The sequence below is a fragment of the Rhinoraja longicauda genome, chromosome 15 (genome assembly GCF_053455715.1).
Source record: "Rhinoraja longicauda isolate Sanriku21f chromosome 15, sRhiLon1.1, whole genome shotgun sequence".
In the NCBI taxonomy this organism is placed as follows: Eukaryota; Metazoa; Chordata; class Chondrichthyes; order Rajiformes; family Arhynchobatidae; genus Rhinoraja; species Rhinoraja longicauda.
Window position 1 is genome coordinate 3135563 of NC_135967.1, and position 13716 is coordinate 3149278.

The window sequence follows — 13716 nt, forward strand, 5'->3', positions numbered from 1 at the left end:
AGTCCAGGTACAACCTCCTGAAGGCCACTGGCAGTGTGAAGAGGCGATTCCAGACCGAGCTGAAGTCATGGACATACATGGCTGGGCTTGCATTCTACCACATCCTGCAAGTTGAAACCGGGTAACATGCATCACTTCCAATTAACTCAATGCCTTTAAAGCACTCTTTGAAAGTGAGAACAATAATACACCTACATGTTCCCTCACGTCTCTTGACGTCCGAATGATGTTGGTCCCCGAGGCCGGCGTCAAGAGCATCCTTCAAGATTGCAAATCCAACAAAGCGTCCGGTCTAGATGGTGTACCTAACTGAATACTAAAGACCAGTGTGGACCAACTACTCAAGAGTATTCAAGGACATCTTCAACCTCTGGCTTCTGCATTCGATGGTTCCCACCTGCTTAAAAAGGGCTGTCTCAGAAATGACCTGGGTTGGTTTCGCCACTACAGGTCCGCAGCAGATGCTATCTCACTGGCTCTGGACTAGGCTGTGGACCACCTGTATAACAGGAGCAAATATGTCAGGCTGCTATTCATCAACAGTTAACTATTCAACAATATAATTCCCTCCAAATTTATCACCAAGCTCCAAGACTCCATTTGCAACTGAAGGCTTGACTTCCTTGATCAGATATTGCAATCTGTAAGATCTCCTCAATGGCCACCAACACAGGCGCCCCTCATCACTGTTTGCTTAGCCCCCCTGCTTTACTTTCTTTACTAAGCACAGCTTCAATGCCATGTATATATTTGCTGATGATACCACTGTTGTTGGTCGAATCAGAGGTGGCAATGAATCAGGAGATAGAAAACTTGGCAGAATGGTGGCACATCAACAACCTCTCGCTCAATATCAACAAAATCAAGGAACAAATCGTTGGCTTCAGAAAGGGGAGGTCAGGAAATCATTGGCCAGTTTTCTTTGGTGGAATGGTGGAGAGAATGAGCAACTTCAATGCCTGGGCACTGACATCTTAGATAACCTGTCCTGAGTCCAGCACAGATATGTAATCCCCCGCTGGTGCCTCCACTTAGAAGTTTTGAGAGATTTAGCATGTCACCAAATATTTCAACAAAGTTCTACCTTACTGCATGGTAGAAAGTGCACTGACTAGTTGCAAGATGGTACAAGAATGTAAGAAACTGCAGAGTGGTAAATCCGGCCTAGTCCCACATGCACACAGCCCTCCCCACCATTGCTCGCATCAACTGGAGGTGCTATCTCAAGAAGGCGGTATCTATCATCAAGGATCCTCACCATCCAGGGAATGCCTTCCTACTGCTGCTACCATTGGGCAGGAGACAGAGAAGCCTTAAGTATCAGTATCAGCAATAGCTACATTCCTACAACCATCAGGTTCTTGAACTGGCCAGCACAACCCTAATCCTATCTTGGCAACAGAACACTACTGACCATCTCTGGCACTACCATGGAGTTGTTTGATAATGGTGTTTTGCAGTCATTCTTCACTGATTTGTATCATTCATGCACGATTTATGTAAAATTTGTTTAAGTGTTGTCCGAGTCTATGTGCCCATGATGTCATTTGAAGATTTTCATTATACCTGCACCTCACTATACTTGTGCATATGACAATCAATTTCACTTGACTTGCCTCAATAGCCAAACACATAATTCACACAGGATACAAACGGTGAAATACACTGCAGACATCAAGAGTTTCATATCCTCCAACTATCTATGATGCAAGTACTGGGAGATAAGAACACCACATTGTTGATAAGTGATATGTTGGATATCCCTAATTTCAGGTTTCACTTTAACAGATCTTTGGTCTGAATAATATGTCAATGAAATTAAATCTTATTTTAATGCCTTAAACATTAAGTACAGTGCCCTCCATAATGTTTGGGACAAAGACCCAATATTTATTTATTTGCCTCTGTACTCCACAATTTGAGATTTGTAATAGAAAAAAATCACATGTGGTTAAAGTGCCCATTGTCAGACTTTAATAAAGGGTATTTTTATTCATTTTGGTTTCACCATGTAGAAATTACAGCTGTGTTTATACATAGTCCCCCCATTTCAGGGCACCATAATGTTTGGGAGACATGGCTTCACAGGTGTTTGTAATTGCTCAGGTGTGTTTAATTGCCTCCTTAATGCAGGTATAAGAGAGCTCTCAGCACCTCGTGTTTCTCCAATCTTTCCATCACTTTTGGAAACTTTTATTCCTGTTTATCAACATGAGGACCAAAGTTGTGCCAATGAAAGCCAAATAAGCCATTATGAGACTGAGAAACAAGAATAAAACTGTTAGAGGCATCAGACAAACCTTCGGCTTACCAAAATCAACTGTTTGGAACATCATTAAGAAGAAAGGGAGCACTTGTGAGCTTACTAATCGCAAAGGGACTGGCAGGCCAAGGAGGACCTCCACAGCTGATGACAGAAGAATTCTCTCTATAATAAAGAAAAATTCCCAAACACCTGTCCGACAGATCAGAAACACTCTTCAGGAGTCAGGTGTTGATTTGTCAATGACCATTGTCTGCAGAAGACTTCATGAATGTGATGTTTGATGGACTGTGTGGGGTGGGAGGACCCGTTGCTCCTCCTGCGCAGCAGGTGGCACTGCACAGGACAAAGGGAGATGTTTTGTACATAGTTATCTTGGCTGTACACAGTGTGGAGTGTGCAGTCAGATTGTGGGGTGGCAGCCATTTTAGTTGTCTTGCTGCCAGCATTGAGTTATTGTAATAAAGACTTCTGTTGTACCTTGAAGACTCGCAAAGTTTCATACAGGCATAGAACACGAGCACGAAAGTGGTGTCAGGAACAGGAGACTTCGGATTGTGTCCAAAGACCCAGATAAGAACCTATTTTTCGATTTAAAAAAAACATGTCTCTGCAATTTGATCGTTTCAATCCCGAGCGAGAAAGGTGGTCGTCGTATTTAATGTGCGCTGAGTTTTATTTTGAATGTATGGCAATTACGACTGACCTGAGGAAGAAGGCTATCTTGTGTTCATCAATGTCTCCAGAAACTTTTGCACTACTCAAAATTTACTTACAATAGAAGTAACTGAAGTTTCATATGCTGAAATCACAGCGGCTTTGCAGCTGCATTACGAAGAAATTCAAACTTTCCTCGCAGCTCGCCTTGATTTCTACCGGTCAGTGCAACAGGAAGGGCAATCTATCACCGAATTTCTTGCCGAACTTCAAACCAATGCAAAGGCATGCGATTTTAAAGTTCAATGCTGCGAAAAGTGCCAAGACAATGCGTTGCGGGAGACTGGTCATGGGCTCCAGCAGGCGATTCTCAAGGAATCGGACACCTCATTGAAGAATGTGCTGCAGTGTGTTAAGATGGGCGAGCTGCTAAGTAAAGAACTGCACAAAATGGCCGGCGATACAGCGTCGAAGCTCCCTCAAGAGGTGCGTACAGTTCGTCAGACTTGTCCGCAACGCATGCATAGTTTGTCAGACTTGTCCGCAACGCCAGACACCATTTGATCGACCCAGAGCAAATCCGGAGAAAGGACAGTTTCAGAAGAGCCGCTCCCCTGTGGAGGAAGGATCGAAACCCTGCTACCGGTGCGGCTCGACTGCTCATCATCACCGTGAGTGCCCGTATATCAAGTCCGTTTGTTACGCCTGTAACCGAAAGGTCATCTCCAGGCAGTGTGTCAATCCGTAGGAAAGCGGAGAAAGGGCAAGAAAGCGCAAAACACAGTCGACCAAATTGCGGAGACTATTTCTATTGAAGTGCTCGGTGTGTGTCCACGATCACCGACAAGCCGAGGATTTCGCTGCGGGTCTTGAACGTTGATCTACAGTTCCAGGTTGACACTGGTGCGGCTGTGTCGCTAGTGGGTCAGGACGTCTGGGAGAGGATCGGATCGCCAAAACTGAAACCGGCCAACATCCGCCTTTTCAGATACGGACAGGCCATTCCCACGAAAGGCAAATGCACTGTCGCCGTTTCCTGTAATGGTATGACACAGATGTTGCCGCAGATCGTCGTTGGCACAGAAGGTACATCCCTGTGCGCCATCGACTGGATCCGTGCTTTCAAGCTTGACATGAACGCCTTGATCTACGATGGATCAACTATGTCATTGTCATCTACCACGGACTGCAACATGGTCAGCAACTGTGAGACCAACCTGCAGAAGGTTCTTGACCAGTTTCCGGCCGTTTTCACCTGGACTCAGGCATTGCACAAAGATGAAGGCACGGCTCATACCGTCCCTAAGTTCTTCAAACCAGACCAGTTCCGTTCAGTCGGATGGACGCCATCGACAAGGAACTCTGCCGTCTTGAAGAAATGGGAATGATCACCCATGTGGACCATTCAGAATGGGCCACACCCATAGTTGTCGTTCAGATACCTTGCGGCAAGGTGCACATCTGTGGCGACTACATCACATTCCACAGTGTAGACCAGCTGTTCGTCAAGCTGCAAGGAGGACAGTACTTCTCCAATGTCCGATGCGTATCTCCAAGTGAAACTGGACGACGAGACAAAAAACCCACTCGTGATCAACACGCACAAGGGACTGTTCAGATACAACCGGTTGTCATTTGGGCCGGCACCGTGCCGGCCATCTTCCAGAAACTGGCCGACAATCTGGTTGCTGGGATTCCGTACGTGGCCATCTACCTGGATGACATAATCGTCACCGGCCGGACAGAGGAACACCTGTAGAACCTAAAACAGGTCCTCACGGCACTGAACAACTACGGCATGAAGTTGCGCATGGACAAGTGCGCATTCTTCTGACAACAGGTCACATATCTCGGACATGTGATCTCGGCAAGTGGTCTGAAGCCATCGGAAGAAAGTGGAGGCCATTGTGAAATTGCCAACGGCCAAAAATGTGAAGCAGCTTGAAAGCTTGATTGGCCAGGTGTTCATACCGGCACTTTCCACTTTATGCGCACCATTGAACAACCTGCGAAAACAGGTGTCGAATGGTACTGGTCCAAAGAGTGTGACCATGCATTCATCAGGTTAAAGGAGATGCTCGCCCAGTAGACGGGTTTGGTCCACTATGGCCCATCGAAGCCGATCTCGCTGGCCGCCGATGCATCGCCGTATGGTCTTGGAGCTGTAATCTCACAAACGGCGCAGAACGGCAAGGAAGAACCAATCACGTTCGCATCCAAAACAATGACGACCGCCGAGAAAAACTACAGCCAAGTGGAGAAAGAAGCACTGGCGATCGTGTTTGATGTCCGGAAGTTCCACCAATATTTGAGTGGGCGACATTTCCTGCTCATCACCGACCACACGCCACTGCTGACTATTTTCAGTCCGGAGAAAAGTTTGCCTGTCATGGTGTTGCAGTGTCTACAACGTTGGGCCCTGGTCATGATGGGATGATTAGCATCATTTACCAACAGTCTGCCGAGCATGCCAATGCCCATGCACTGCCTCGTCTACCGATTGGACCCGACCTGACGTTCAATAAAGAGGAGGCTATTACGGAAATTGAGACGGACATGAAGTTGCTCAACACGCGGGTCATCGCCGATTTCCCCGTCTCCGCAAGGACGGTCGCCAACTATACAAGCACAGACCCCATTTTGTCAAAGGTACAACATTTTGTCACTCAGGGGTGGCCGAACAGTCCCAAGCTGGACAAGGAATTCCGCTCATTCCAGAATGCGCAAACGGAAATCTCCTCAAAGGATGGCATTCCGCTCCGCGGCTATCGAGTAATCATTCCGACGGGACTGCGATCGCCAATTCTGAAAATGTTGCACAAAACACACATTGGAATTGTGCAAATGAAGGCGCTCGCCCGCATGCATGTGTGGTGGCCGAATATCGAGGCCGATATAGTCGACCACTGCAAGGATTGCACACCATGTGCCGAAACAGCTCCAAATCAGCTGGAAAAGACCTCCCCATGGCCCGTCCCCGACCAACCATGGCAGTGAATCCACATAGATTATGCCAAACTGTTCCTGGAGGGCATGTGGCAGGTGGTCATGGAGACCCATTGGCGAGTACGTATATTACTGCAATTATACGACCAAGCAAAACAAATGGTGCACTGGCAGGATCATGACTCACATTGGAACCAAAATGTACACCAAGGACAAGGACAGTGCCGACGGCATGATGACCAATTAAGAAGCCGCGTTCCTCCAGCAAAGACTGCGCAGAGCCTGACCAGAACCAAGCAGTCGGACACCCCGGTGCCGAATCGTGTGGACACTGGAGTGACTGATTTGCCCCATCCCTGGCTTGACGAAGTTCCACCAGACGAATTCCCTGCCGATCTGCCTGTGGTCCTTCGTCGATCGACATGTTGCAATCGTGCTACTCCCCCAAGGCGACTCATTCAGGAATAGACATGTTCAAACTGGAAAGGGGGAGTGTGATGTTTGATGGACTGTGTGGGGTGGGAGGACCCGTTGCTCCTCCCGTGCAGCAGATGGCGCTGCACAGGACAAAGGGGGATGTTTTGTACATAGTTATCTTGGCTGTACACAGTGTGCAGTCATATTGTGGGGTGGCAGCCATTTTAGTTGTCTTGCTGCCAGCATTGAGTTACTGTAATAAAGACTTCTGTTGTAGCTTGAAGACTCGCAAAGTTTCATACAGGCATAGAACAAGAACACAAAAATGAACAGAAATACAGAGGCTACACGGCAATATGCAAACCACTGGTTAGCCGCAAAAATAGGATGGCCAGATTACAGTTTGCCAAGAAGTACTTAAAAAGAGCAACCACAGTTCTGGAAAAAGGTCTTGTGGACAGATGATAAGATTAACTTATATCAGAGTGATGGCAAGAGCAAAGTATGGAGGAGAGAAGGAACTGCCCAAGATCCAAAGCAGACCACCTCATCTGTGAAACACGGTGGTGGGGGTGTTATGGCCTGGGCATGTATGGCTGCTGAAGGTACTGGCTCACTTATATTCATTGATGATATAACTGCTGATGGTAGTAGCATAATGAATTCTGAAGTGTATAGACACATGCTATCTGTTCAAGTTCAAACAAATGCCTCAAAACCCATTGGCCGGCGGTTCATTCTACAGCAAGACAATGATCCCAAACATACTGCGAAAGCAACAAAGGAGTCTTTCAAAAGCTAAAAAATGGTCAATTCTTGAGTAGCCAAGTCAATCACCCGATCTGAACCTAATTGAGGATGCCTTTTATATGCTGAAGAGAAAACTGAAGGGGACTAGCCCCCAAAACAAGCATAAGCTAAAGATGTCTGCAATACAGGCCTGGCAATGCATCACCAGAGAAGACACCCAGCAACTGGTGATGTCCATGAATCACAGACTTCAAGCAGTCATTGCATGCAAAGGATATGCAACAAAATACTAAACATGACTACTTTCATTTACATTACATTGCTGTGTCCGAAACATTATGGTGCCCTGAAATGGGGGGACCATGTATAAACACTGCTGTAATTTCTACATGGTGAAACCAAAATGTATAAAAATGTCCTTTATTAAAATCTGACAATGTGCACTTCAACCACATGTGATTTTTTTTTCTATTACAAATCTCAAATTGTGGAGTTCAGAGGCAAATAAATAAATGATGGGTCTTTGTCCCAAACATTATGGAGGGCACTGTAAATGCTGAGTTAAAACTGTCAAAACATTCTGGAATACAAATAGTGGCAGGAGATGATTTTAAACATTTATTAAATTAACATGTCAAAAGCAGCTGAGCTTAAAGATAGTTGACTTTATCGGTAAATAATCACTAAAAGAAATGGACAACATTAAAGGAGAATAAACTAAAGAGGAAAGGAGAGGAATAAACCTCACAGACAATGGCACTGGTAGTTTATCGTGCAATATTTTATTAACATTTATAGATACCCCAATTCTTTAAATGGTCAATGTCAAAAGATAAATGTTTTTCTGCAATTGACGTTTCCTTTTCTCCAGAAAGCAAAATGACAACTGGATAATCAAACATTTTTGCATCAAAACTTAGTTACTAATTTACAAAAAATTAGTACAACAGATTACATAAATAAACTAAATCACTTTAAACAAGCCTTGTACAGTAGACCAAAGTGCATGCACTTTGGCAAGACTCCTGCAGCTGCAGAAGAACTCTCCCTTGAATTCTGAAAACACTCATTTGCTTTCAATCCTTACTATACAGCTCACCTTATGCAGGGCTGATCACAATCTGTGCGATTCCTATGTGATATTCCTTTCTGATAATATTGGCTCTGTAGCATTTAACTAAGTAATGAAATTACACATTACAATATTGGCATTTAAAATTTATACAAGATGCCATTCAAATCTGGTTACTTTTGTACAAACCAATTTTTCCATATACATTTGGGTAAGCAAGAGACCAAATCGTGTCGTTACTTTCCACGATCCTGCCTATATATATTCAAAAACAAAAACTGGCATTCTGCCTCAAAAAACGATTCCATTCACTTACATCAGTTATATTACAAATGTATTTCAATTTCATTGTTGAAAGAACAAAATTGGAGTTTTCTTTATATAGATACTCAGCATCCTTATGCTTTACAACTTTAAAATGCAACATGTCAATTGGCAGAATACCAGAGCTTATTTTTCACGTAGACCAGGTCTGCACTTAGCCAGCACAGGAGGACCCCAATATTCCATTAGGCATTTCAAAAATGAGTCTTTCTCATGTCCTGGTGATGGTGCCGAACATTACAGTAAAACCAAACGACATCCAAGCAGTGAGCTGGACAAAGGTCTTTTATTAGGCACAGATTATGTGGCGCAATGTTGGAGGTTTGCAAAAATGTGGTGAGAGGCTATCATGTCCATACACAGCCTCACTATTCCATTCAATTATAGAGAAAGAAAAAAGCAGCCAACTTCCCAAAGACAAACGACGTATTCCACAGCATGGATCATTGCCCACATTAAAATGTCTTTCTTAAAACTGAAGGTGCAAGGTGGAGAGGCAAGAACCTCAAAGAGATGTACAGAGTAACTCCAAAAAAAAAGATGAAATCAGGTTTTTTTTTAATGTTGACTGAGAAATGAAAGATAGTAAACAAATTCACAGTACAGAAAACTGTTGAATACTTCCAATTAGTCCCATAAATGTATATGTTGTAAAATAAGGCAATTCGTTCATTAAAGATGTACAGTAAATTAGAATTTTTATATAGCAGTGAATTTGCATTGCTATTTCAATTGGCCAATTTCTCCATCCTATACATAGATCCTGCAACAATGAACAAATACTCTGAATTGCTAAAATACACCACTGTAAGTGTGCACATAAACCAAAACTATACATCAGAAAAGGAAACAATTTTGATTAAAAAATCCAAAAAATGAAGTGGAAAAAATGGAATTCAGTACAACTAACCCAAATGAAGTACTAACTGCGTGACAAAAATCACAGGGCAAGGATTCACCCTTTACAAAATGAAAGCAAAAGCATTATAGTTTAAATAAGTTACTTACCATGCTAAGAACAAATCCTAAATACGGGTTAAATCAATGTAAGAAACCAGATGCCAGAATTGTTCCCTAAATACATTTCTAAGCATGGTAAAATTGTTTCACTTCATAAACAATGCAACAGTGCACACTTGCAATAGAATCAATACAAAATGTTCAAACCCATGTTAAAGATTTGCAAAAAAACATATTTTAAACATGTCAGGAAGCAGTCACACAGAAATATTAGGTATGGCTATTTTGAAATTCCCTCTGCATTCTGAAGTATAATTTTATATGGTTCACTGTTTAGTACAGCTAGCTAATTCTACTTTACACCAATACTGGGACACAAACTGATGGAGGCCATACACTAGCCAACATTATCTCCAGCAGTGTGACCTAAAACGGCCTGACGACATATGGGACATGTGGAGTTTTCAGAGAGCCAGCGATCAATACAGTGAACATGATATTCATGTGAGCAGGGAAGCTTGCGCAGCTTGTTTCCAGCAGTGTACTCACTAATGCACACGCTACAGGTTTTAATTGCATCACTTTCCCCAAAATTTCTTGTGGACAAGTTGTCAATTTGCTCTTTGGTCAGACCCCTGGGCTGATCATCCTCATCTTCATCATTTAGCAAGAAGAAATGGGCGAGCCTAAGGATGGGCAAAGTACCACTTTCTTCAAGGCCAAACAGGCCGCGAGTCTGCTGACCTTCTCTTCTCCTTGCACCAGTGGTGCTATCCGTTTCACTGCTATTCCGCTGTGCGGCCGCCCGCTGCTCTCCCGTTCTGCCCATGGATGCCACGTTGGGTGATTCACTTGTGTTGTTCTGTGACTCAGAGACTTCTTGCACTGGATTTTGGCCCCTGTTGCTTGTTTCAGAATCACTGTCACTGTCCACAAAGGAACTCAATTCCCCACCCATCATTATTCGGCGAAGTATGGTTTGGAGAGCAACTGAGGCAGCCTCCCCAAGACCCGAATCAGAAATCCTGCGAAATGGAATCCGAATGGTGCTAACGTAAGTTCTCACCCCTGCTCGCTCAGAGCGGGAAAATGTACGCCTGAGCCCACCCCGCTCACTTTCATAAACAACTGTGTTGTCTGTTGTTTGGGATCTCGAGCGGGTCCTGTTGGCTATACTATCTCTATCCGTATTTTCACCAGGTCTCACCCTTCTCACCTGCAAGTCTAGCATAATGGTTGGTGGTCGCCGCCCAGCTACAGAGGAATCATTGACGGTCGCTTCTGCAGGATCAGCAGCTTCTTGGGAAGGCTCTCGAGGTTCACTCGACTCAGATACAGAAAAGGGGTTAGTTACTTCCGCCCGCACTTCATCTCCAACCCGATTCTGCCTGGACACTATATGCTGTCTCGTTCTGGAACTTCCTTCTGTCCCACTTTCTGAACTGGATCTCTCAGATCGGAGAGAACTCTGGCGTCGTGATCTACTCATTCCTTCAACTGGATGCAAGGGTGACCGACTTCGATTGCTTCTTGTTCTAGATGACCGCCGGCGTTCGGGGCTTCTGCTTCTCCCACTCCTTGCTCGACCTTGGGGTGGCTGGGCTTCAAGGTCCTGTCGGAAAAGTTCATAGCTGTTTTCATAAGACAATTCCCCATTTGGTCTCCTACTCTGTCTAGTAACACCAGGTTCAGACCTTTCAGGTTCACTTTGGACACTTTCTTCTGTAATGGTTATTGGTGGAGCTGTTACTGCTTGTGCAGGTTGTGTTGTTGCAGGTGGGGAGGGGTTTACGCTTCTTGACGGTACAGGTGTCACTGCCTCTTCTGTTGGTGGCAACGTGGTTGCTGCATTCGAAGTGTCCATGAGTTGTTCACTTTCCATTTCGGCACTTTGATCAATTCTACCACGACTGACGTTAATTTCCAAGCTGAACCTAAAATCTCCACTTGTTGGGTTTGTACGACTGACAGCCCTCCATGAACGATTCCCACTTTGCCCGCTCCTCGTTGTGTTGCCTGTCTGTCTGAAAGCATTCAACCACTCCAGAAGTGAATCACCACTTGATCCTTCGTCCAAACCTTCGCCACCTGCAGGGACAAAGCAAAGAAACCATGAACAACCAAACAATATAGCACATCAATTGTGGCTCCTGATTCTCCGAGTGATACGAATGCAACATCTTTTACTTGCTCAAATTAAACTCCATTTGCCATATTTCCACCCAGTTTTGCAGTTGATGTATATCCCGCAGTATACTTTGACAGCCTGGCTCAATGTCCATTACTCCAGCAATCTTGGTGTTGTCTGCAAACTTACTAGCTAGTCCGCCGTGGGGAACTCCCCCTCCCCATCAACAACTCCACAGTCACATCCATGGAGTCATTTACGTTCCTTGGAGCCATCATCTTCAGGGACCTTAAATGGGAGGCCACCGTCGACTCCAGTCAAAAAGTCCCAACAGAGGATGTACTTCCTGCGGCAACTGAGAAAACACAATCTGCCACAGACAATGATGGTCCAGTTTTATACTGGCATCATAGAGTCTGTCCTCACCTTCTCCATCATGGTCTGGGTTGGCTCAGCAACCAAGCATGACATCCAGAGGCTGCAGCGCATCATTCGATCAGCTGAGAAGGCTGTTGGCTACAACCTTTTCCCACATCGACGAACTGTACACTGCAAGGGCCAGGAAGCGAGCGGGCAAGATCATCTCTAACCCCTCTCACCCTGGCCACAAACTCTATGAAGCACTTCCCTCTGGAAGGCGACTCCAGACTGCCAAAGCCACCACAGCCAGACATAAAAACTGCTTTTTCCCCACGAGCAGTAGCTCTACTCAATAAACAAAAGTCTGTAGCCTCCTTTTGCTCTGGTATTTTATTTCATTCTTCACATGTTTAAATTATGTTTCATTTTTAATTGTCCACTGTATATCGTGTTGTTACTTGCGAGCAAAGCACCAAGGCAAATTCCTTGTATGTATACACACTTGGCTAATAAAATTTATTCAATTCAATTCAATCTACATGTATGTCCAAGTCATCACAAACAACAGAGGTCCCAGCACAGATCCTGACAGAACTCCACTGGTCAAAGATCTCAAGCCAGAATAACGCCCATCCACCACAACCCTCTCTCTTCTATGAGTAAGCCAGTTCTAAACCCATGCGACCAGTTCACCGTGAATCCCCTGCATCTTATTCTTCTGGATCAGCTTACCACGGCAGACTACCTACCACCTCTATTGCAGTAAGACCAAGGGAGAATTACAGACAAAAAACAAGTCACTACCTTCACCTGCCACCCCCCTCATCTAAGCCCCTTGAGTCAAATCCTAGGCATTTACTCTCAAACACAGCATTTAACCTCGACAGTCCTTGAATTAACATTTTGTTCAAGATGGCCGCGCCGTTGTGTTTGGCTGCCTGCCACTGTATGTTTCTTTTTTTTTCCTGGTCAGATGTGCAGCACTTTGGTCAACGTGGGTTGTTTTTAAATGTGCTATACAAATAAATTGACTTGACTTGACTTGACTCTCAAAACAGCCACGCCCATTAGGCTGCTCTACTATACGATTTCTTACTGGCGGCTGTGCCTCTGAGATCATAAAATCATAAGATTATATGTGATAGGAGCAGAATTAGGCCATTATGCCCATCAAGTCTACTCCATTCAATCATGGCTGATCTATCTCTCCCTCCTAACCCCATTCTCCTGCCTTATCCCCATAACCATTGACACCCGCACTAATCAAAAATCTATCTATCTTTGCCTTATATATATCCACTGACTTGGCCTCCACAGCCTTCTGTGGCAAAGAATTTCAGAGATTCAACACCCTCTGACTATATAAATTCCTCATCTTCTTCCTAAAAGATCATCCTTTAATTCTGAGGCAACGACCTCCAGTCCTAGATTCTCCCACTAGTGGAACCATCCTCTCCACATCCACTCTATCCAAGCCTTTCACTATTCTGTACGTTTCAATGAGGTCCCCCCTCATTCTTCTAAACTCCAGCGGGTACAGGCCCAGTGCCGACAAACGCTCATCATAGGTCAACCTGCTCATTCCTGGCATCATTCTTGTAAACCTCCTCTGGACCCTCTCCAGAGCCAGCACATCCTTCCTCAGATACGGTGCCCAAAACTTCTTACAATATCCCAAATGCAGCCTGACCAGTGCCTGATAGAGCCTCGGCATTACATCCCTGTTTTTGTATACAAGCCCTCTCAAAATAAATGCTAGCGTTGAGTTTGCTTTCTTTACTACCGATTCGACTTGCAGATTAACTTTTTGGGAATCCTGCACCAGCACTCCCAAGTCCC

At 44.7% G+C, this 13716-nt stretch overlaps 1 protein-coding gene across 2 annotated transcripts in view; it reads right to left on the reverse strand.

Annotated features, from left to right (window-relative positions):
- Positions 1 to 7531: 7531 nt before the first annotated feature.
- Positions 7532 to 13716, reverse strand: part of rlim (ring finger protein, LIM domain interacting) — a 45465-nt gene continuing 39280 nt past the window's right edge. Inside the window, exon 4 of one of the 2 annotated variants that reach the window (XM_078412113.1) lies at positions 7532 to 11477. In XM_078412113.1, coding sequence (XP_078268239.1) covers positions 9787 to 11477 — 1691 coding nt within the window. In that variant the 3' untranslated portion in view covers positions 7532 to 9786. The remainder of the gene's footprint in view (positions 11478 to 13716) is intronic. The other variant, XM_078412112.1, reaches the window with a different exon arrangement.